Consider the following 26,085-nt stretch of genomic DNA (forward strand, 5'->3'; position numbering starts at 1 on the left):
CCTTTCTTAATGAATATACTGAATTATTGTATTAGAATAATGTTTATACTTCTGATTCTACCTAGCCTTTCTTAATGAATATACTGAATTATTGTATTAGAATAATATTTATACTTCTGATTCTACCTATCCTATCTTAATGAATATACTGAATTATTGTATTAGAATAATGTTTATACTTCTGATTCTACCTAGCCTTTCTTAATGAATATACTGAATTATTGTATTAGAATAATGCTTATACTTTAATTTAACTAAAAAATCTTATATTTTATCAATAAAGGGAATTTCTGATGATGCATATTTTTCATCAGGAATGAAGGTCGCTGTGAAGTTGATTTTATTTTTTTTTCTGAAAATTCAGGTAGAAGGATATGTAAAACAAAAAAATAAATAGACTTGGCCTTTATGATAATATATAGTATCTTGTTGTTTTATAGATAATTGTGTATGGAAATCTGCTGCAGTTTTATTGTTATCTTTGGTGACCTGTGGATAAAGTGAATAAAAGTTAACGTCCAGAGTTATCCAAGTTACGTTTGTCTTACAAGACCATGTCTAAAAGGATATTATGTGTTGGTTTAGTTTGTGTTGATTTTAAAACTGTTGTTAAACAATACCCATTAGAGGACACCAATCAGAGGTAAATATTTCTTAATTAGAAATTAATTTCAGCCCATCATTTTTCAAACGTTTTCAAAGAATCTAGGGTATAGGTCACTTTTAGATTTTAAGATACCTATTAAATTAAAGATGGGCAATGCAGTGTGCAATGAATGAAATTTTGTCAAGACAGCTAGCAGCAATACTAGCCTTTTCTAAGATTCTGTTATCAGGGTTAAGTATTTTTTTGGAGCTGAATCCAAGAGTTACTGGATTTTCATTGACGACTGCTTTCTAGCAAAAATTGGATTTGGTTGCTAAGCAGTTGGCTTCTGCGACCATCCAATTAATTATAGTTCTTCACTATTTCACAGTTTTGTTTAGCAAATGTTTATTTGCTCATCATCTGTATGAGACCCCTTAAAGGGCTGGTATGCAAAATTTCATTATTATCAAAAACGTCATAAATTATACCTTAAAATATTTTTAAAGTAACTTATTCATATCTATATATTGTCTGGATCAAACATACTTTGTTTTTGAAGGGTTGCTTAGAAACGGAGTGCACTAAACATGTTTTGTTATAGCTTCATAAATACTCAATATTTCAAATTGAAACTTTTAGAATACATTTCATGCAGGATATGTGAGGAATTGTCAACCATTGAAATTTATCATCTTCATTACATGATTTTGATTGAGCAATCCTAAAAATCAATTTCGTAAAAGTTACGCAATGTTTTGTAGACTGGAGACATTTGTTGCCATCGTGATATAGATCAGACTGATTCCACTGGATGATAGCGCCTACATTAAAAAACCAGGTATAACCAGGTGCCATGACTAAAGAATAGAATCTCCATCTGTTAACACTTTATAAAAAAATTATTGACGTATTTAAACAAACTCAGTGAAATTGTTTATTATCACCGGTCAAAAAAAAAAATATTTGATATAAGTTATTGCCCTTGTTCTTTGAAACACATTCAATATTTAACTCGTGAACATTTTACAAGTCAAGTATTAAAGGGGTGCTCTAAAACTAAGTGTTCGATGATATCATTAATTGCAAAGGGCCTTATGGGGGTTTTTACAAACTTTGTTTTATACCTTGACTGCAATAGCCAGTATTCACTATCCAATTCTATGCATTATGTTGAGGCCTCTGATTGACTGTATTCATTAGCATACAATCCAATCAAATCGCTGCATTTGCAAACTTCTGTCTTACTAGAAAGATGACTATTGCAGTCAAGGTATAAGTAAGAAGTAATAGCGCCACATTGCAAAGATTATATTACTCCCCTGTCAAGCTATCTTATTATTGAATATTCTAGAACAATGGATACTATAATGGAGAGAGGTGGTAATGCTAGTAATAGTGCAACTGTATTATCTATGCTAGGTTGTGATGTAGAATATTTCGGTACTGTTTCTGACTGTCAAAATAAAAAGTAAGTACATACTAAGCTATATGAAAGCACTAGAATATGTATTATTTGCCAGATATCCTATAATCTCTGTTGTTAAAATCAGTGAATTAATGGCCTTGACCTTTCAAAACTATTTCAAAATGGCACAAGTTCCATGATTTTAATTTATACATGGTTCCACAGTTTCTATCAAATAAAGTAGTGCTGGCATGATATATATCAGTGAGTTGGAGTATCTTGATACGTCATGCCACAATATGTGTATTGTAAGGTCATGTACTGATACTTGACGATACCTCTCATTCCATAAAAGTTTGTGAATGGTATCGCAAATTTTTCTCACTGACTTGAAATTGATGGAAACTATTTGTAAACAGTGGTTGTTAAAAACTCCTATCAGTTACATTTAATTGTTATTCCATTATCTCATATCGCAATATCTCAATACCTGACACTAATGCACAATGAAACAGAAGTGAAATTGGCCAGTGAAAGGCTGTATTAATATGTTTATTTTCTAGCTTTATAATGAGTGATTTTGAAGAATATGGAGTCAATATAAGTAATATAGTTATATGTAATAATAGTAAATGTCCAGTTTCAATAGTCATAGTTAATAGTGAAAACGGTTCCAGAACCATCTTACATAGTAACAGGTAAGTTTGAATTAATGGCATTGTCTTTCCACATTGACTGTTTGTGTACCATAAGTATAAGCAAATGATCTTTAAAAGATTATCAGTCATTCGTTTCTACGGCGGCCCTTGTCTGACAATAACCTCGTATGCAGCTGGAAGAACATCTTGTTAGGTGGAAGTTACATCCACGACCACATTATAGTTCGTCAGATGTTAGTTATCTCCCTTGAAGTCTCTATCTTCGTCATATTCAGATGTCTGGGTGTCAGAGACTAGTCAGATGTCAACAATGGAGGACAAAAATAGCCCAATTTACCCGCCAAATGCATACAAGGTTATTGTCAGGCATAGCGAGAATGGCAGTCGTCGGTACGAAACGATTACGAATATGATCCTTTGACAAAAACCATGGCCAGTATTCTCAAATGTAATTTGTAAATTAGACAATTTATTCATTCAACCCTCCTCTTCATGTAGACAAATTTGGTGATGGACAGCATTCTTAAAGGAATAGTCAGCTTTGAGAATTTTTTATCAATAATGACTAGATAAAAGCATTCCATAATTTTTTGTCGATGTTGTTCTTAGTTTGTCTTAAAACGTGCTATATCAAAAAAAGCGATTTGGGTCAAAAATGAGGTAAAAAGTTCTTCCGTACCCTTCTGTGGGTACAAAATTGAAACATCATTATCTTTTAAGGGTTTTTTTGCTATAAAATTTGACTATTCCTTTAATAGTGAAACATACAGCTTTATTTAGTCATTGAAACAAATTTAGACACTTTATTCTCTGAAGAAATTTAATAACAAAGTAATTCTATTTATTTAGATGTTTAAGAGAATTAACTTATGAAGATTTTAAAATGGTTGATTTAAGTCTTTACAATTGGATTCATTTTGAAGTAAGGATTGTTGTTTTATGACTTTAACCTTAACCTTTTGAACTTTTGATGGAATTTTCATGTTTCATCTGGATGACCACAATATTGAAATGTTACCTTAGGATTAAAAATTTTGAACAAATGCATGCATAGTAGAGTAGAGCAGAGATATTTACGTACATCCACCTACGATTAAAGATGGGTTTCCTTGTAATTTTTAGTGTCATATTAAGCAAACTATTTGGTTAATTGGTGTTTGTAATGAATTATCATGTATTCTTAATCATATCTTTTTTTTCTTATTGCATATAATTAAGAGTTTTAACTAATCATAAATGTCCTTGTATGTACAGTCTGGATAAACTGAGAAAAGACATTTTGACCTTTCTTTTCTATTCTTATCAGTATAAGCATTTTCATTTTCATACATGAAACAAGGGAACCCATCTTTAAAACATAAATACAATTGAGAAGTCTATTTTGATTTGAGATAGACTTCTATTATATCACTTATCCAACCTAAAAAAACAAAGTGGAAAGTTTGTGTTTAATGTTGGTGAGAACAAAGCCACATGAAAGCACTGGCCTAGGTCACAGAGTATAGATTCATGCTAAAACAAGGTGCAAGAGTTTAGAAAATTAGAAAGTTAGTACCAGAATTTGCATAAATATCTTTACTCAACTATAGTTTGTATTAAAGAGGTAGTATGTATGAACAGTAAAAATAATGAAATTGTCTATAATCCAAAATTATAAAAGCCAAGATGGCAAATTCCATAAAATGGAATAGAAGATCTGTTTAATCGAAGTGTCAACAGCCATCTTATATTCCTCATGTTGCATACTTTATGATGTTCAATACCTCGACCTTCAGCATTCGAAATATCACCTCTTGCAGCATTCTGATCTATTGATGGATGAAGCCGAGGACAAGAGCAAGTGAAAAATTGTTGTTGTCATGCTTTCTAACTGTTCGCAACCAAACATTTTAACAAGTAAATTAAGAACAATTTTCATTGAGAACTCATCTCATAGAGAATGTTCTAAAGACCAAACTAGCAATCAGTTATTTTGAAATTCCAATCAGACATGCCTGGCAAATACAGATAAATAAATCAACAGCCCTGCTTTATGATAAATAAGGGAGCTGGTTGTCGTCCTCTAGTGGTTTTCAATTGAAAGAATCCGTTTAATGTATCGATAATAGCATAATACATTTAATTTTGTATTTACAGGGACGACCAAACAATGATGATATCAGATTAATGATATTGGATATTAAAAAATATAATCTATCAGTTGATTGTCATAAACGAATTACCATATCTTTAGAATTTGAGAAAATACGAACATATCCATTAGGTAAATGTTATATACAATCATGAACAATGTTATGTGCAAGACCCGGAGATTCTTTGACAAATCCAGCCTTACCTAGTTCCTGAGACTTGATTTACCTGGTAGTGCCAGACATTCAATGCCATTTTGGTACCCTGCCCGATTTTGGGTCACAAGTATTTTCAAATTTGCACAAAATGTGGATCTGATTGCACAGTCATAAAACAGGTGGCTGCTAGCTGCTTCGTCAGGTTGCCTTTGAAAAGAGGGGAAATAGGTTGAAGAATACATGGGGGATTTTGATTGGCGATTTTCTTGATTGTACAGTTTCAATTATAATATTCAACCTCAAAACTTCTTCTATAGCTTATTAACCATATTTTCCGGTTTCTTCAATTTATTTTGTTGTTTGTAGAAGATATTATACCATTAGTAGATTATGCCTTCTTCAGTAAAGATTATGCTAAACATTATGGTTTTAATGATATGGAAACATTTGTATCACAAAAATCAGCAGAGAAAAAGTAAGTACATGATTTTATTTGACCTGTTGCGATTTATGTTTGACTGAAGCTTCAAGGTCAATATCATCACGATCAAGGTCACTGGATATGAGCCTGTAAACTTAAAAAATTCAACCAAACTAGTAAAAAAGTAAGAGCGAAATTCAAAAATCGACTTTCTACATTTTTCTTAAATTGTTATGTTCTTTCAATTGACACCAAAATCGTCAAATTGCACAAAACTTGGTGAATTTGTTTATCATCTCTTGGGGATGAACCCTTTCGAAAATTACAAAAGAGAAAAAGTGAATAAAACTCTTGTAGTATGAAAATGTTACTCTCGAAATATTTCATGAACTGATCGCTTTTGTCAACCTCCCAGACAACCAATCACAGAAGACTTTTTGATGGGATTACCAATACCACTAGTAGTACAGCGATTCATTTGATGTATACTGAACTTGGTGTATGGCCGTATGGATTGAATGAACACAATACAGATTACAGTTTTCATCCAATTTCAATGAAATTTGGTGTGAATATTTATAATGATGAGATCTTGGACAAGTTCGAATTTGGCTATCTTTCGATGAATGGTTTTTGAGTTATTGCCCTTGATTTATGAAAAATGCATCAAAATTTTTTTGTGAACACAATAGAGACTACAGTTTTCATCCGATTTAAATGAAATTTGGTATGATCATTTATAATGATGAGATCTTAGTCAAGATCAAATTTGACAATTTTTCGATCAAAGGAATTTGAGTTATTGCCCATGACTTAGTAAAAACGCATCAAAATTTCTTAGCGTTAGAGATGACAGTTTATGTCAGAACTTTATTAAATAATGTGTGTTTGTTGAAATCAACAATAACTTGCAAAAATTAAATTTTTGGTATGATTTGACACAGATAGGTGACTGCCCTTGATATACTGAAAATGTATCAGGAAAGTGGGCGTATCTTGCTAGGCAACCACTTGTTTGTTTATTAGGCAATATCATAATCAATTTTTTGTTTACATTTTTGACAGTAAAACTGTGATATGTGCATGGGGAGAATGTGGTGCAGCAGCTAAAATTCCAGACAGTTCTGTTGTGACATCTAAAGCCTTTCCTCCCAAACAAATGGTGGATACTACTGGTGCTGGAGATACATTCATAGCTGCCTGTTTATATAGTTTAATTCATGGACTCAGTTTAGAAGAAGCCTTGGATTCAGGATGTTGTCTGGCTGGTGCAAAGTGTGGCATCATGGGATTACGTGGATTGAAGAACTCAAGGGAGATAACTTACACTTGTAAGAAAAAAAAGGACATGGTGAATTCAAGATGAAAGTGTCTTAGTTAGCTCAAAATATTTAACAGTGTTAAGAATGTAGATCTAGATTTTTAGTTTCAGGTTTTTTCTGTGAGTGACTCAATGATTCATGACTGTGTAATCAAATAAATAGAGCTACAAGGGTCCAGTATGCAAATCAATTGACTAAGAGTAGAGGATGTTTCTTTTCTGTGGAAAGGGTTAAAATTTGTGCAATAATATAATATGTTTTTCTTTGTTTTCTCATAATCACATTTCGTAATTTTAAAAAGGGTTCATCTGGTATCTTGCTAGTGAACTATTTTTCATAAAACAATATCATGATATTTCATGCAATTTATGGTTGTCTTTGTCAGGTCCTTCATTTAAAATTTAAGTTTTTTTACAAGTAACTTGGAATGAATGAGTGTATTAAAGTGAATTTATATTTCATTGGAATAGATGAATTAAATTGACCATGAATAAGTTAAATTGTATCTCTAATTCGTTTCAAATAGTAATTTATTTATTTAAGAAATGAAGGTGGATATTGTTCTGGTTGTGGGGAATTAATTGCTCCTTTATCAAATCACCCGGCAAAACGGATCATGTTTGTCTTGTCACATGATGAAACAGCTTTAATGCAACCATTACAAGATTTACTGAAATTTTATTTGACCTATCGCTTTAAATAATCAAAACAGTCAAAAAGTGCTATGGTTTCACCTATTCCTGTTTTACATAAGTTTTCAATGTTTATTGAGTCATAATGATATCAAGTAAAGTTTTCAGTGTTTATTGGGTCATAATGATATCAAGTAAAGTTTTCAGTGTTTATTGGGTCATAATGATATCAAGTAAAGTTTTCAATGTTTATTGGGTCATAATGTTATCAAGTAATGTTTTCAGTGTTTATTGGGTCATAATGATATCAAGTAAATTTTTCAGTGTTTATTGGGTCATAATGATATCAAGTAAAGTTTTCAGTGTTTATTGGGTCATAATGATATCAAGTAAAGTTTTCAGTGTTTATTGGGTCATAATGATATCAAGTAAAGTTTTCAGTGTTTATTGGGTCACAATGATATCAGCAAAGTTTTCAGTGTTCATTGGGCCATAGATAACAAGTTTTCAGTGTTTATCAGGTCACTATGATATCAGATAAAGTTTTCAGTGTTGAATGTTGAGTCATAATGATATGAAGTTTTCAGTGTTTATTGGGTCATAATGTTATCAAGTAATGTTTTCAGTGTTTATTGAGTCATAATGATATCAAGTAAAGTTTTCAGTGTTTATTGGGTCATAATGATATCAAGTAAAGTTTTCAGTGTTTATTGGGTCATAATGATATCAAGTACAGTTTTCAGTGTTTATTGGGTCATAATGTTATCAAGTAAAGTTTTCAGTGTTTATTGGGTCATAATGATATCAAGTAAAGTTTTCAGTGTTTATTGGGTCATAATGATATCAAGTAAAGTTTTCAGTGTTTATTGGGTCATAATGATATCAAGTAAAGTTTTCAGTGTTCATTGGACCATATTGATATCAAGTAAAATTTTCAGTGTTTATCAGGTCACTATGATATCAGATAAAGTTTTCAGTGTTGAATGTTGAGTCATAATAGTATGAAGTTTTCAGTGTTTATTGGGTCATAATGTTATCAAGTAATGTTTTCAGTGTTTATTGAGTCATAATGATATCAAGACAAGTTTTAATTTGTTATTTGGTTATGATGATATTAAGTAAAGTTTTCAGTGTTTATTGGGTCACAATGATATCAGTGTTATCACTGATGGTTGAATATATTGAAGAGCAAATATGGTTCTGTAAATATTAATTATTTAAGAATTATTTATTCACTTGTTATGTTTAAGATTAAACAAACACCAATTTCCATTATCTTGTTTTCTATTTTTTTACATTTACATATGACTTCACATTTGGTCAGACTTAAAATATCAAGATCTCTTTGCAATTTGAGATTCACTTAAAATACAAGTAGTACAACTTGCAATAAACATGCAGATTCATATTATTGAGTTGACTCCACTTGCCTTCCATGATCTCACAAAATTACAATATTAGACCTATCACATGCTCAGTCAATAAAAGATTTGGAGTGAAGGGGGGAATCACCACACAAGTGGGTAGATCATCTTAGGACTTGACTTTGGGATGTTATACTTAGCTAAGTAGTTAAAAAGAAAACACCCTTGCAATGTTGATAAGATCTTTTATTGTATACAAAGTATTTTTTTCATGCAGGTGGTGAAACAATTGAAGTTCTGTTCATTCTTAACTAATATAATGGACATAGTGACTAATTTATGATAAATTCCACATGAGACTCAAACTTTCTCAAGAACTTTTAAAAATAACTGATTAATAAATGGTTTTATAAAATCATCCTTGAAGCAAGAGTCAATAATGGAAAGTTATCATTCATCTTCTACTAAAACAATTTGAGAAAATATTGATATCGCTGTACAATACAGCTAAGCAGTGATTGATGGCTTTGTATTCCATTAGAGAGTTTGCATTTGACTAACTTCTACAATGATGTCCTATAGAGGATGTTGACCACCAGTCATTTGAGCTGCCCCGTCGGTCATGACAGGCAAATAGAGCCAAATCAACAGCCATGATAGAACTTGAACAGTAGAAGTCATTTATCAGTGCACTTGTCCAAGGCATTAGTTTAAAATACAAAATTAGCTTTCACTAAATGAAATATCAAAACAATTTTTTGAAAAAATTCAGATGAAAGAACAGTAATCTAACAAAAGGACATTTAATAATTAACATGATTTGTATTATAAACAATTCTTATTTTGGTATAACCTGCTTTTCCAATTTATAACCAAATATTCCAAAAAATAAGATTTTTATACTGTGCTTTTTAAATTTAAGTACTTAATACACCTTAGGCTTGTACCTTTGGGAGATGTCAACTGACCCTTCTTTTTCACAAAAAATCTTTTGGTGATTGTAAAAACAGTATAATTGAAATTACAAAAGCACAGACCAAGGAGAATATGGTAAAACCTAAAAGCAGTCTGTAATTTTAGGGAACTGCATAAAGTGGGTTTAAAATTAGAGCATTTTCTATTTAAAAATGTCACAATGGACATTTGATTAAAACTTAATGGTTTCTTTCCTTGCATTCAAAGGTCATCGGATGATGGTGAGATTCCAGATTGCAACAATATCAGTACAAGACTAGAATAAAAGACTTTATAACTGATAAACAATTCATTTCAATATATCGCGTCTAGATGTGAAAACCAGGTTATACCAAAATAATGAAAAACCATGAAATCAACAAAAAAAGTAAAATCTACAACAAACTGGACAGCGCTATTTACAAAAATATTGGTATCCATGTACAACATTATTTTAATAATAGCATATACAAAATATGTACAAATTATTTATGTGACTGCAAGAGAGTACTTTATTACAACAAGTCAAACAGAGCCTTAAAAAAAATTTATATATACCAAAGTTGTAAACCCACTATGTAAACGTTTTTAAAGATATACTTCCTCAAAGGATGACAATAATATTTAAACTTGGCTACAATGAGTCTTTGTTCATTAGTGGAAATATCTGGTGTCAAAACTATACGACGGAATCCCTCTATAATCCAATAAATCCATAAAACTAAGTAATAATTTAGAAGGGTTTTTCCATAATTATTTATTTTAATGGAAACATCACTTTAAATAGAGATTCTATTCTTTAGTCATGGCCCATGGTAAGTCCAACTGATGAATATATACACTTGTTGACCAAGTTTGAGACTTTAAAATTTATGTTCATTCTAAGAAGTAGTATTTCTTTTTATACATTACATTAAATGCATTTTATGCTAATTTGTACAATTGTTGATGCTTGTGCCTATTACAAAAAAAATTAATTTAGGAGAAAACTACAAATATAAAGATTTTTCATTTGATCAATTAGATCTGAATGGAAAAAAATTCGTTTCCTCATAATCTTGATTTTTATCTAAAAGTTTTTTGATGTAATCAGAAGATTTTTTAGAAAAACAGTAGTTTCAAAATGACATAAAATAAGATAAAATCACCATTTTAAGAAATACAGTTTAACACTTTAGTGATGAACCAATACGATGACTTGAACACGTATTTATTCTTTAGTCATTCTTTCATGAAGCTGGCCTCGTGTTTATCTCTTAAAACATAGTTAAGGATCCTTTCTACCAGCTGGTCCTTTGCCAAACCTCTTGGCATTGATCTTTCCCAGATTATCGGTACCCATTTACAGCTGGGTCGACTAGAATTATGAGTGAAGATGACTTATTCAATGTCAACGGACTAGCACATGCCATTCAAGATCGGAACCTACAACTGCTTGACGTAACCAAGCAAATGATGTAATGTTAAGAACCAACCGACTGTGCTATAGAACCTCACAGTGTTAACATCAAATTATCAGAAGGTCTATGTAGAATTTTATTTATAGACAAATGCAGCAAAATTTACTTTTCAACACAGATATACAATGATCATTGTGTTACAACCAGATTTAAACTATCATAGAAAAATAATATTCTTGTCTATGTGAAATTAAGCATAAAAATAGAAATTGGTATGTGGATAAATAATTTATACTTAAAACATTATCGTGTCATTATCCCAAATGCAAACAACATGAAAAGTTTATAACCTTTAAAGGTGACATCCCAAATTACTTATAAATTAACCAGAAATTGATGTAGTACTACACACTTGTTTAAATTTTAGAATATTTTTTATGACAAGATTTATTATAAATGCATCCTATCAAATATTGTGCAGTGCAATTCAAACTTTCGTCAACTTGGTGCATGTTTTTGTTATGAGACCAATATTTTTTTCTTTAAAATTTGAAAAAGATATGCCTGCAATTAACATGACTAATCTTTCATCTGTTAATGGCTCAAATCTTTAACAGTGACCTTAGGTCTTCAGAATTGTTCCATGGTTCACTAAATTCTGACAGCCTGAATTGCAAGTACACAATTTATTTCCAGCTTGAAATCAGCATCGTGCCTTTTTAGAAATCATCATCAAGATTTTCTTCAAATTTTAATTTAGATACCCTGTTTTTTGTTTGCAGAAAGTGTCTCCATCTGTCTAGGTTTATTTCTATGTCATAAAAAAATCATGTACAAAAACTTCTAGTTTAAATGTGTCTTATAAACTGCAAAAGTTCCATACAGGACCTCTAAGAGTGAAGTGAAAATTAATGAAAACTATAATTCAACATGTGTCCCTTTTCTTATCTGAAAGTTATAACTACTTCAAAGGATTACATAAATTTTTGAAATTTACTAAATTTTTGAGAAATACGTCTCCTAGTTATTCTGAAGGTTTCAGCTTATAACAGCAAGCCATTACACCCAATAGCTTGCTCTGTTTTCTAATCAAAATAAATTGCATACTGCTCTCTTAAATCATAATTCATAAATCAATGAGTTGAAAATCTCTCTTTCTTCTGTCAATTCTAAGCTAGCAGAAGATGGAATCTGTGGTGTTGAAAAATGGTTGAAGATGCTAATTCTCAATGTAAAATTACTAAGATGAAGATTGGTGTTTGAATGAAGCCCTGTTAGTTCTTAGATTGCAACTAACACAGATGTCTTGATATATAGAGGTGTTTTTGTACAAAACTTTACAGTCAACATAAGAAAATCACAAGTCTCTTTAAAGCACGGTTTCAAAGGATGGAACACTTCCAAAATGATTTTTTAGAGGCGTTATCTTTCTTCAGTTGATATCCTGCTTGCTTTGCATTGGGTGTTGAATCCTAAAAAAAATCAAATTCATCTTGACTTTAAGAGCAAAGGGAGGTAATACATAAATGATTTGATGCAACAGACCACAATACAAATACACAGGTTTGTAAATCTCAAATGAAAAGAAATAGTTTCACAACCTTGTGCATTTGATGTGAGAAAATTGACCATGAAAGCCTCCTTCTTTTGATGACCCAAGTGAGGATTGAATTCCAGCTTTTTTGCTGAGCCGTAAGAGGGAAAGTGCTCAAAATATGCAGATGCTTTCCTGATCATGATTTTGTACCTTCAGAAATGATTAACATAGCTTATAAAATATAATAGCAAAACTGTCTAATTCATGAAGCAGCGGCCTAACGAGATATTGACTTACTGATCGTCGGTCCATTTTTCCCTTTATATCTCTAGCTAATGTGAAAAAAGCTTCGTCAACATTTATTGATGCCTTGGCACTAGTTTCCATAAACTTGATTCCATGTTCAACAGCCAACTACAAATACACATGATAAATAAAATTAACTTGAAGCAGGGCAAGCTCTCTTCCAACAACAAGGCATACCATAATGTATAATTACAAATGTAATGGGCTCTATTTTCCTATAACTGGTTGCTATAGAAGTTTTAATATATCAGGATAGACGCAATTTCTCATTTTCATATTATCACACAATTCTCAAATTCGAAATTGAGGCTATAGAAAGCATACTTACATTTTCACCTCGTTCTTTAGATACCTGCCGTCTGTCATTCATATCACATTTATTTGCCAGAATCATCTTTTCAACATCTTTTGACGCATGCTAAAAACACAAAATAAACTATATTGTAGACTAACCATTTGCCTTATCAGCTGATAATAATTTCAGCTATCTCTTTCCCTCTTAGAATTGAAATCAGACTGTTTTCTTATAAGGATACAAATAGCTTTTATCTGTAAATCTTGGCCAAATTAGGATGTGACTATTGCAGATATCATTCGGATGTCATGTTGATAAAGTTTATTTTAACATAAATTCTATCGCTGTATAAGCTTGTGTCAACCAAGGATATCATTCATGTACCTACCTCTTCAATATTCCTAATCCAATTTCGTATATTTTCAAAAGATTTTTCACTGGTTATGTCATATACAAGCATGATTCCCTGAAAAAAAAATAAACAAATCTTTAAATAAATTCTACATGAAAGTTGACAGGATGTATGAGTTTTATAGTCCTCTACATTAGAAATATATTTTGTACCAGTACTAGAATAATAAATATTTACCACTTACCGGTACATGGGGTTAGTACATAGAGATATTAAAAAATCTCCGTATGCATGGATTTCATTTATCTAAATCTTTATTCTCCACATACATGGGTTTAATACCTGTGAATCTTAATAATTGTCACATGTATGGGTCTAGGTTTAATACTTCTATATCTTTAATAATATCCACATCCATGGATTTAATACTTCTATATCTTTAATAATATCCGCATGCATGGATTCAATACTTCTATATCTTTAATATTATCCACAAGCATAGGTTTAATACTTCTATATCTTTAATATTATCCACATGTATAGGTTTAATACTTCTATATCTTTAATAATATCCACATGCATGGGTTTAATACTTCTATATCTTTAATATTATCCACAAGCATAGGTTTAATACTTCTATATCTTTAATATTATCCACATGCATGGGTTTAATACTTCTATATCTTTAATAATATCCACATGCTTGGGTTTAATACTTCTATATCTTTAATAATATCCACATGCTTGGGTTTTAATACTTCTAGACTTTTAATAACATCCACAAGCATAGGTTTAATACTTCTATATCTTTAATAATATCCACATGCTTGGGTTTAATACTTAAATGTCTTTAATAATATCCACATGCTTGGGTTTAATACTTAAATGTCTTTAATAATATCCACATGCTTGGGTTTAATACTTAAATGTCTTTAATAATATCCACATGCTTGGGTTTAATACTTCTATATCTTTAATAATATCCACATGCTTGGGTTTAATCTTTAATAATCAAATTGCATCCACTTGTCATATAGAAATGTGAAATATTGTATATGCCAAGAAATTTCATCATTTTAACAAAAAAAGCATATTTTCATTCAAAACTGTTAATGTATAAAATTATCTTTTTTTAGTGTGATATATCTAGCCTATTGAGAAGTTACCAAGCAAGATGAGTTTTCCTGACTTCATTGCCCTCCTAATGGGTAAAATCAGACATAACAACTTTTATAGCCAAACAAACTGATACATTTCCATATCATCCAACCATCAAGAAATGCAGAAACATTGAAGAAAGTCAAAATAGAACTGATAGATTTTGAATGCGAAAATAACAACTCACCATGGCACCTCTGTAATACGCTGTGGTGATAGTTCGAAATCTTTCTTGTCCAGCCGTATCCCTAAATATAAAACAAACGTTACTATTTTGTTCATATAATTCAAATATTTTGTCTCAAACAGAGGGTTTATGTGGCAGTTCAAAAATTTGAATTAACAATAATTGTTAATAAATTATGTTTCCTTTTGTGAGATTTATCATTTTGTGGGGCAACAATTTCATGTGGGCGAATAAAAATGGCATGATGTTGATACAGTAGATAGGCTGTAGGAACAATTTAATATAATATCATTTCTACAAATAGTCCTATAACTCACCATATTTGTAATTTGATCTTTTTACCATCTAATTCTATCGTTCGAATTTTAAAATCGATACCTAAAATATATCAATAAAAGTTTTTTCAGGAAAATTTTTCTATATCGGTACTTCCCTTCATTTGATATAACACTTATAACATAATTTCTTATAGCATACCAGTAATTTAAAGTTTATAGTGACTCAAAAAACAGACTGTTCCAAGCCAGACAGCGTTTATTAAACGGATTTACAAGATGTAATCAAGTCTTATTATGTCTATCTGGGACACTTATTGGAGCTAGGCTTCTTTTTCCAACATTTCTGATTCCCTATCTGATATCTACATGTTGTTCTAGCAGGAGTTATATTTTCCAGCCATACATTATACCTAAAATTAAAACATGCTCTTGTGATTTTAAAATCCATTTGTGTTATGAAGTGGCTATTTTGCCGGCGTTACTGTTTATCCATGTGCAGTAAAAAAAATCTAATGTGGAATATGCGATTAAGTTTTTTTTTAAGGTAAGGTAGGGATGGCCATATGTTGAAAATTTTCAAACAAGGTCCAGCTGCCTTTAGGGTCTTCTTTACGGTTAGTTTTGGGTTTAGTTTTCAGGTCTCATTTAGCCCTTTATGGACTCCTTGACGGCAATGATTGCCACCTTTCTTCATTTTTTTTGTGCTGCGTATGGGTAAATGGAATTCCCTATGAAAAAAGCAAAAAAGAAACAAGATCGGTTCGTGGCTAAATATCCAATGTGTTTGTTTTACAGCAGCTAAATATTATAATGATTTTGTGAGGCCCCTTAGCTTAAACCAATCTGTGATGATGAAAGTAGTATGGTACCGGTATGTGAAATAATATAACCTCCTCATCAGTCACAGCAAGATGAGCTGATTGCATTCAGCATATAGTGGTGTGGCATTTGTCGTGATATAATGGGCTAGAAATTGAAATTGAATTGACAGCCTGCTTAAATCTCAAGATACTGTCATCACTGTCAGTGTCAATGTCAGTAAGCTTTTGTGTAAACAATTGTGTAACTTTAAGACTTATTGTTAAAACATTAGTTAATAAAACAAAAGAGGAAGATATTCTGAAGTACTTTTTCCCATTATTATTTTCAAGTAATTTAGGAGGAAAAAGCTAGGCTTTTAGCCTATGAAATTGAATGATGTCAGACTTTATTTCTTCTATCTGATTCAGAATCAGCCTGAGCCGAGATAGGCCTGATCATTCATTGCAGATTCTACAAGCAGATTATTATACCAAATACCTACCTATCGTTGAAATAAATGTTGAATTAAAAGCATCTTCTGAAAAACGAAATAATAAACAAGTTTTTCCAACACCAGAGTCACCAATTAATAAAAGTTTAAATAAATAGTCGTATGTTTTCGCCATCTTGGCACTTTACAACAGGAAACACCCTCATTTGCATACCCCGGTGACGTTTATGCAGTTAACTTCCGGGTCGAATTCCCCTTGTAGAAAGTTTTTCCAGTCTCTCAATGAGACTTTCTTGAAGCCTTATTCAATATCGTACTGTAAGAAGTATAAAAGTATCATTCAACTTCATCTCAAATTTTATGTTGCATAAAAAAACAACTGTAATTTGGAAGAATCATTATATTCTAAAATTAGAATTTGAATATATACCCTCAAGCGGTTATCTTGGCTCGGTTATCATGAAATTGAGCTTTAACAGCTGAACAATAAATATATGACTGTTTCCGAAGAAAGTAACGCTCTTCTTACTCACAAGAGTAGCCTATAGTGCAAAAATTATGCAGATAAAAATATGGCTTGGCCAGAGCCGTAAATAGAGAGAGTCTGGCCAACTTGTGATCTCGCCGCGCTGAACTATGATTGGCGCAGAGTGGTCACGTGATTGAAGGCCGCCATATTGTTACCCTTCCCGCGACGTTTAGGCGTAGGAGCCTGGGTATTCTTTACGTTGTTTAAGCCTAATTCCTGGTCTTGTCTGGCAACAGAATGCCTCGATGTGTGGCATAGAAATGCTCTGTCAAATCTGGAGAAGGTATAGTGATGCACAGGTTCCTTAAGGATAAAAGGAGACGCAGAGAATGGGAAGTAAAGGTCAAACGATCCGACTGGACTCCCCACGACAACTCTTTTCTATGCGATGTAAGTACATTCGATGATTTCAGGGGTTTTGCAAATTGTGTTATGTTCAGGTCTAAAAACTGGATATAATAGATATGGAAACTTTGTGAGAGGGTTTCTTTCCACGCACTGGCTATCTAAGCCTAGGCCTAGACGAGGAGCATGCACTATGGCTTCTGAGACACTGTCAGTGTCAACAACATTTCTGATAGGCCTACACTTAATCGATCGATTTATGTTTTTCTTTAAATGTGAAATTCTAAGACTATTTACTTATTTAGTATTTAGTATTATTTACTTCCAATCACCAAAACAAACAGTATAATTTAAAGGTGTGCGCCATATTGGTGCTTGTACGGTGAGGCAAGGGGCCATGGCTCCTAATTCTAATATTTGTGCTGGTCCTGATTTTCAACTCAAAACCCCTCCACCACCACCCTTCTCCCTATCAATATCATTGATTTCCTAAATGCCTATCAGTATTACTCCACCCCCTTTAGAGATCAAACGAAACGCCACCATTGTTTATGTTATTTCATTATTGACATTCGCAGAAAAATATGGAAGGGCAATGTAGACTGTGGGTCTAGACTATAATGTGAACACTAAGTCTTTTGGGCCAGTCACTTGTGTAAATTTTGGTTTCTCTTCCAGAATCACTTCGACGACAGTCAAAGAGAAACAGATCGCCAGGACAACAGCCGCCAGCTGAAGCAAAATGGTTTCAAAGCTGAAATGATGATTATTGAGTGGTGTGATATAACTTTCATGCCTTCATGACATAAAATAAATTATAATTGTGCTGATTGAAGCCTTTTTCTGTCCCCCCCCCCCCGTCCCCCCCACATTGGTCTGGTTACGGGCCTGTTTCTGTTGATAACGATTTATAGTGCACATCTTGCTTTGAGCAATTTTCATGATGACTAAATTTCTTCGGCAAAGATGGAGTTCAGTCCTTTAATACTAACTTCACTATATTCTAAAGCTTTATGTAACAAAATCATTGGTTATAGTTTATGCACCGTTTTGACAGTCGTCAGGCACACGGGCCTATTGATCAAAAACAATATGAATTATATTATACATTATATTACTTATAAATATGTTGCATAAACTATAACTAGTGATTAGCCTATTGTTCCATATAGCTGTAGAATATACAGCTAGGCCCTAGCTATTTTAATATGGAAGATTACAGGTTTAATATTTCGGTGATTAATATTTGGAAAGTGCTAAAATTCAAAATTTGTCTTCTTTTTGTGTTTTTGTATAGACATACCAAATTTTATCAAAATCGGTTAAAAACTGTAAATTCTAGAGAGTTTACGATGGATAACGTCGGCCGCCTTGTAGCTAAGAGAGGGTAACAAGATGGCGCCTTGTGACGTAATTGGCCAGACTCTCTCTATATACGGCTCTGGGCTTGGCTTCATGCATTATTTGTGGTTGTTGTTGAAATTAAAAACAAGAGTTCTCTCCCTTCCAAAGAGTATTTCGACCTTGAACTCTTAAAAGATGGCCCTTTCTCAAAGTTGTCGAGTTTTGACCGGTAAAAGTCTACTGAATGCCAGCTCTGGTAGCTGTAGTGTTTTAGCTAAACATGCGTAAGTAGACATTTTATTAATTGTCATTGTTTAATTCATGTTAGGGAGCACATGTTTTGTTATTTCATTAAGCAACACTTCTTTTAACCCTGAAGCCACGAAACTAATGCATGAAATTGAACTTGAGTATTATGTTCACTGACACAGGGTCTCGAATCTTTTCTGTAACCTTGGTCCTTGGCCTTGATTATATAATATCTGAAATCACAAACACGGCTTTAAGATATTTTGGAGGCATATTTGTAACAATTATTGGTTAGCAAGATCTCTGAAATTGCTGATTGTCCTACAGAACATTTTATTTCAGTAAGAAAAACAATTACACCTTGTTTCTGTTTCGAGCACCAGTGTAGTGATTGATAATCCACTTGAGGTCCCTAGTTATTAAAGGAACTGGTGCACCATTTTAGGGGGGTGATTTGAATATATGTAAATAGTCTTCAGAAGTACTAGAAATATACAAAAATCTTATACTTCCTTCAATAATATCTCAAACTAGGAATTTCTTTTCTTATTTCTAAAGATGTCTTTTCTATATATGGCAGTGTCTCAAGGAAAGATTACTCGTTTTTTGAACATTTAAACGCGGATACTTCTGGACACACATGGATTTGAAGGCTCAATTTCAATGGTGAGCTGTGAACACTTATACTGATAAGCTTATCGAAATAAGTTTCTAGGACTAAGGTATTATTGTCAAAAAAATGGTGCATCTGTCCCTTTAACTTTGTTTGATATAATTAAATATGCAATGAAACACCCAAGGTGACATCCAAAGATAAAATCCAAGATAATAATCTGACCCCAAAACACGAAATAATGGTTTTGTTTTCTTTATCCTACTGTCTAGACCACATTGTTTACTGAAATACCTCCAAAATAGTAGACCTACTGAGTGTCTTAGAATGACTTTTCCAATTCATATTTGGAAATATTAATTTACAGAAGGGAATTTTCAATTTGAAATATGGGTCTGTCATCACATGTAATTTCAGGGATGGAAGCGTGGTTAATTCAGATGAAAATTTTTTTTTGAATCTTTGTGAGATGACAGATAAGATTCAAGTCTAAGTACATGGTTGATGATTATTGTAGAATTGTCAGCCATTTATATTGCTATATAAGCATGTGTTGTACTGTACAGTCTATAGTTGTGAATATATATTATTTGATTATTTAGTTATAATTATAAGTTTATATAATATATTGTTATATTAATATTTAATGTTCATTACAAAATTATGATATTGATAATATTGCATTGATTGTTAATTAATTTTTAATTAATATTTCAATTGTTATGTGAATATAGGGCATCATCATGGTCCAATGTGGAAATGGGTCCCCCAGATGTTATTCTGGGTATAACAGAAGCCTATAAAAAAGATTCTAATCCAAAGAAATTGAATCTTGGTGTTGGTGCTTACCGAGATGACAGTGGTAAACCATATATTCTACCTACAGTTAGAAAGGTGAGCTAATAACACTGTACAGATTGGTGAAATGCCAGCAAACAATGATTGGGTCTATTGTATTACATGTCCATTGTATAAATAGAATCTTTTTATATCAACACATAATCAACACATCCAGGTTATCAATAAACTATGTTTATTATTACCATAATTTTATGCAATACTTCTGAAAATAGTTATCTTTTTGCGCAATTGATACTTCCTGTTAAATGCTCATAAATTTTGACTTGTCAAACTTGGCCAACAAGAGTATATATTCATCAGTGGACTTAGCTGGTGTCATAAAGTTACAACAGAATCCCTGTATAGGCCTGTAAGTCCATAAAACAACGTAATTATTGAAAAATGCTTGTTTTCTTTGGTATTTATATTGACTTTTTAGTTTAAAGTTATTGTTTTTAAAGAAATTTCTTAACTGGCTTCATCTAATTCATTTATTACAGGCAGAGAAGATTATCTTTGAATCTAATTTAGATCATGAATATGCTGGTATAACTGGAATTCCTGATTTTTGTTCAGCATCTGCTAAATTAGCATTTGGTGACAACAGTCATGCCATTGGCAATAAATTAGTAAGTATTAATAAGATATCCACAATTTTGTTTTTGATGTCTCTGGATCAACAATTTCAATTTCAGGTGTTATGTAACTTTGTAACATAACCCTAAAGAGTTATGAAAGCACAGATATGGGATGGATATTTATATTAGTTAAATAACCGATTTTGACAAATTTTGGCTGTCAAGGATAATACCGAAAATATTGTTCATCTGAATATAGCATGAATCCGAGACTTTCATTTTTGTTATTTTGGAATAAAAAAAAGTAAAAATTTGGTTTGAGACATGAAAAGATTTCTATATAGGAATTGGCTTTCAAAGCATCTTAAAATAGTAAAATCTCCCCCTCATCTTTTCCATTTCTTCTATTGTTTTTTGTTCAAAACTGGGATCCCTGAAATATAGTGAAAATCAAATTTGATAGATATCTTAGCAATGTAATTCAAAGTTAATCAGTCTACATAACCTTTAGTTTCCAATTTTGACATCCTGTTTACCCAAGTCAAGGGCAATAACACAATATCAAAATTTGTGAGATCAAGTTCGGAATAGTCATAAGAGATCACCAATGTACATAACCAAGTTTCATTGAAATAGCCAAAGGCTTGATGTATTGTGCCATTATTATGTGTTATGTTAATGTCTTAATAATAATTTTTGTTAATGGTTTTTTTAGAATGCAACAGTTCAAGGTATTTCTGGCACAGGTTCACTGAGGATTGGAGCAAATTTCTTTGTAAGTTAAAGTATTTTTCTTTTTTAATTATCAATAGATATTTGTCATACTCAGTGCGTAAAACAATGACTTGCTAACCTGAATGACCAGGGTTCAATCCCAGCATAGGTTAGATTGTTCAAACCTGGCAGTCAGTCATTCAGTGATGACAGGGAAAACACATCTAGTCGTTCTAATGTGATGATAAACCGAGGCCCCTTGTGCTACAGACTGTGCACGTAAAAGATCCCTCCACAGTAGGAAATCGAAAAAGAGTAGGCTAATGCTGCTGTCCTGACAAAATTTCCCTCATTGCACACTGCATGACTATACCAGTTTTCATTAGGTCCATCAGATGTAGAAAATTTCGTTCTAATATTGGAGAAAAGCCACTTTATATAGGTCATTTTGCTAGCCAATTTATTCATGCTTTTCATTTTAGTCTGCATGGTATCAGAAAAGTAAAGATTTTTATTTACCACAACCAACATGGGGTAATCATACACCAATATTTAAGTAAGTTCACTTTACTATTTATTTATTTAAAAGGGCTTTTGAAGATTCAGAATGATTGCTGCATGGTTATTTTTGCAAAAAATGGTTTTATATAAAACTGAATTTGATCAATTGCCAAGCTTTTATTATTTTGTTTGAAGCACTGATATTAGTAATTGGTTTATTGTAATATTACATAAAGCTAGCAAAAGTAATTATTGTTTAAAAAACATAACACATGCAAAAAACAGACTGATATTCAAAATCTTTCACCATGATCTTCATTATTAGCCCTCTTTCGCAAATTATGAAATTGGTCTTTCCCAAATTATTCACATTTTATAAGGATAGATTCTGAAATTATATAGATTTTGAGGAGTGTTATCGTCTGTCCCAAAATATAATAATAGTATTCTTTCTCAGGCTATGAAAAATCTTCTTGTACCAAGTTGCTGGAATTATTTTCCACTGTATTATGTTGTTTTTCAGACATGCCGGTTTGAATACTAAAAGTTATAGATACTATGACCCAGCTACGTGTGGTTTTGATTTTAAAGGAGCTATGGAAGATATATCTGTAAGTAATTGAATGCACAGTGTGTTGATATAAAATTTCTGGATTTCTTGGATATGTTTATATAGTGTGCAAGTGGTCCCAATCATTGATTGGATATGTTTCTCCAGCTCGCTTCAATATGGCAAGTGTGCAGGAGACCTCTAAGCACTCCAAGTGTAATGAAAATAAGTCTGGGCTGACTGCACCTTCAGATAATGTGATGCCACCAGAAAAATCATAAGACATTCTGGTAAAGGTTTAGTCATCTGTGTGCACCAATCTTTAAGCATGGTTGAAGAGTCTTGTTGTTCTGACATTTATATAATTGTTCTATTTATTTCAGAAAATGCCAGAAGGTAGTGTGGTTGTATTACATGCTTGTGCTCATAATCCTACTGGGGTGGATCCAAGGGTAATAATTAAATTATTCTTTAAATGTTATGATTTGGCTGTAGATGAGTCACTCCTAGAGTGCTGACTTTTAATGACCTTGACCTTGAACAAGTCTTTCTGCATTATATTTGCTGTCCCAGCTATAAATGGACACACAAAATCCAGGAAAGATCAATGACAAAGTGTTCGGCCAAGAACAAACTGGTAGAAAGAATCTTCTAGAACCAAAATTATAATGTGGCTATCCTTCTTTTCTTTTATTGTGTATCCTAAATGATTTGTTTCAGCCAGAACAATGGAAGGAGATTTGTCAATTAATCAAGAATAAAAAACTTTACCCATTTTTCGACATGGCCTATCAGGGTTTTGCTAGTGGTGATATTGATAAAGATGCCTTTGCTGTACGACATTTTATCAAAGAAGGTCTTGAATTGTCTTTGTGTCAGTCCTATGCTAAAAATATGGGACTTTATGGTATGTATTAGAATAATCATTGAAAGAAAACAAAATCTAATCTCTAGTTTAAATGGCATCCTGACTATACTGTGTGGGATTTTGACAATTATAGATTTAACCATGTCAGCTATGTCAATTGAAGACATTGTATTGGTGCGTCTTGCTGATCAGGTACAATTTCGTGTTATAATCAAGACTACCATCTGTTGTAAATTATGTAATGTGAAATATTGTACAGTAATTCTTAATAGGAAGTGTCCAACCAATAAAATACAAGCAAGCCTTTTAACTGTAAACATCTGATGTTTTGTCATCATTTTAGTAATATAGACCTTATTCACACCATAATAAATCCATAACAAGGCTCATTTACGCTAACCATAAAAAGGTAAATCGCCACTTTGACATCTTTAAAGCATCCTTCTCCAATCCCACTAATTCTAGCTATTTAATGATACTTTTACTTGAATTTTACCTTCAGAGAAATGGCAGTTTGAAGCCAATTTTCTTGCTGTTTAACGAGTGTTTAATGACGTCAAATTGGCTATTCATTTATATGACATCACAATCTTATCATTGGATGACGTAATTTGTGTTATGATCCTCTTTTTCAGTGTCTCAAAAACCAGACGTGAATAAGGTCTGGTGTAACACACCAATGTTTTTTTTAAGTTACATTTTTGTGGCTTCAATTTTATGTCAATGAAACTGTATTATATATAATCAACCAAGTCTGGTCAGTGCATAGAACAGATCACCTTTGATTACAGTTTGCCATCCTATTTTTTCCAGGTGAAAGGGCTGGAGCCTTTACTGTAGTGTGTAATTCAGCAGAAGAACAAGAAAGAGTCATGTCTCAAATAAAAATTATTATCAGACCAATGTACTCTAATCCACCAGTTCATGGTGCTAGACTAGTATCTACTATATTAAATAATCCTGAACTTAGAAGTGAATGGTAGGTTCTCTTGATTATTATTTCTTGGTCAGATGTAGGACCTGTTGTGAAGTAGATGACTGCTTGCTAATCAGATGATCCAGGGTTCAATCCCAACATTGGTCAAGTTAGTGATTTAAGTCTGCCTGTGAAATATTGAGTATATGTATGACTAATTATTTATTTACTATAGGTTAGTAGATGTTAAGGGTATGGCAGATCGTATTATTAGTATGAGAACTAAACTACGTGACCATCTTTCCTATCTTGGTTCATCAAGAAACTGGCAACACATCACTGATCAGATAGGAATGTTCTGTTTTACTGGACTAAAACCAGACCAGGTAATTTTTACTTTATCTATTATTGCCTTGTAGCAAACATTTATTTGAATCCCTGGGTTATATCTCAATATGTACAGAACAAATGGTTGTCCCAGTCCACATTGAAAACTTTATGACACGCCCACTTTTATTGATTGACAGACACAGGTAAATTCCTAAAAATTAATGTATTTATAGGAATTAATATACCTCTGGATCATGTTATGGTATCAGGAAATAAAGGCTCTTTATAATATTTTTATTGTCTTATGATAAAGCAGTATTCATTTCCCTATACTACTCTACTCCCCTCCAACTCTAAGAAATATTTATGGAACTGTATTGTATTTTACAGGTTGAAAGGTTAACTAAAGAGTATTCTATATATTTAACTAAAGATGGTAGAATATCAGTAGCTGGTATAACATCAGGCAATGTGGAGTATCTAGGTGATGCTATACATGAAGTTACTAAATAAAGAAATGGTTGTATAGTTTGTCAAAAAAGTTCATGGTGTTAGTATTACAGCTTCCAAATTAGCAAAGAATAACTATTTTAATAGATTCATTAAATTTCTGCTTTATGAATACTACGCAATTTAAATGTATTTGATTGAATATTTAAAAATAAACGTTTTGTGGTTATAGTTTAATATGACTCATTAGGTGCAGAATATAAGCTTTCTAAATTTTGTACATTATTTATCTTTAGATGTGTTATTTGTTCAAACAAACAAATTGAGAATTAGATCATATTAAACCTAATTAAGATTATTGATATTTTAAATTGTTTCAAGATATTTTATATAAAGGAAACATGGGTAATATCATTTTCACAATGTTAGAAGTTAGATGCATAATATTGTTTATACACATGGCATGATTATACAATTCCTTTGCCAAAATGCTTGACATATAACGTAAGCGAACATATATATATTCTTGAATAAATTGTTCTGTTAAGTTTATTACGATATCAATTGAATATAAGCAAAATTGGTGCAAAAATGTGGTGCCATTTTATATTTTAGTTTAGTGTTTATCATTTGTCTTTTGGGTTAGTGACATATTTTAGTATCTAATGTAATTTTTGCTATCAGTATCACTTTTTAGAATGGAACTCCAGGATATGTTCTAGTCACTTGAGTGAATTTTATCTTATTGGTGTTAACATGTTTTTAAAATTCCTTCTCTCAAGAAGGTTCAATTCCCTTGTCATTTTGCTATAATAAACCAGAGTTGATTAATAATACCCTGTCTATATATTTGGTTCAG

At 31.9% G+C, this 26,085-nt stretch overlaps 3 protein-coding genes across 3 annotated transcripts; 2 read left to right on the forward strand and 1 right to left on the reverse strand.

Moving 5' to 3' along the window:
• Positions 1 to 554: 554 nt before the first annotated feature.
• On the forward strand, positions 555 to 6,728 carry LOTGIDRAFT_122584 (hypothetical protein; the record flags this gene model as incomplete). The annotated part of the gene is made up of 7 exons (XM_009060221.1): positions 555 to 643; positions 1,941 to 2,057; positions 2,558 to 2,692; positions 3,503 to 3,575; positions 4,790 to 4,916; positions 5,311 to 5,416; positions 6,428 to 6,728. 7 exons carry the CDS (start codon positions 555 to 557, stop codon positions 6,726 to 6,728), a joined length of 948 nt encoding a protein of 315 aa, XP_009058469.1.
• Positions 6,729 to 10,766: 4,038 nt separating this feature from the next.
• On the reverse strand, positions 10,767 to 16,600 carry LOTGIDRAFT_204153 (hypothetical protein). Its single transcript, XM_009060222.1, has 7 exons — positions 16,451 to 16,600; positions 15,187 to 15,247; positions 14,870 to 14,930; positions 13,561 to 13,638; positions 13,206 to 13,295; positions 12,869 to 12,985; positions 10,767 to 12,506 (listed from the first exon to the last, which is right to left on the reverse strand). Exons 1-7 carry the CDS (start codon positions 16,572 to 16,574, stop codon positions 12,417 to 12,419), a joined length of 621 nt encoding a protein of 206 aa, XP_009058470.1. The 5' UTR covers positions 16,575 to 16,600; the 3' UTR covers positions 10,767 to 12,416.
• Positions 16,601 to 18,802: 2,202 nt separating this feature from the next.
• On the forward strand, positions 18,803 to 25,356 carry LOTGIDRAFT_217673 (hypothetical protein). Its single transcript, XM_009060223.1, has 11 exons — positions 18,803 to 18,901; positions 20,214 to 20,373; positions 20,820 to 20,948; positions 21,613 to 21,672; positions 22,094 to 22,167; positions 22,636 to 22,723; positions 23,046 to 23,114; positions 23,383 to 23,569; positions 24,344 to 24,509; positions 24,682 to 24,832; positions 25,167 to 25,356. The coding sequence occupies exons 1-11, from the start codon at positions 18,813 to 18,815 to the stop codon at positions 25,287 to 25,289; spliced, it is 1,296 nt and encodes a 431-aa protein (XP_009058471.1). The 5' UTR covers positions 18,803 to 18,812; the 3' UTR covers positions 25,290 to 25,356.
• The last annotated feature ends 729 nt before the right edge of the window (positions 25,357 to 26,085 follow it).

Source organism: Lottia gigantea (genome assembly GCF_000327385.1).
Source record: "Lottia gigantea unplaced genomic scaffold LOTGIsca_41, whole genome shotgun sequence".
NCBI lineage: Eukaryota > Metazoa > Mollusca > Gastropoda > Lottiidae > Lottia > Lottia gigantea.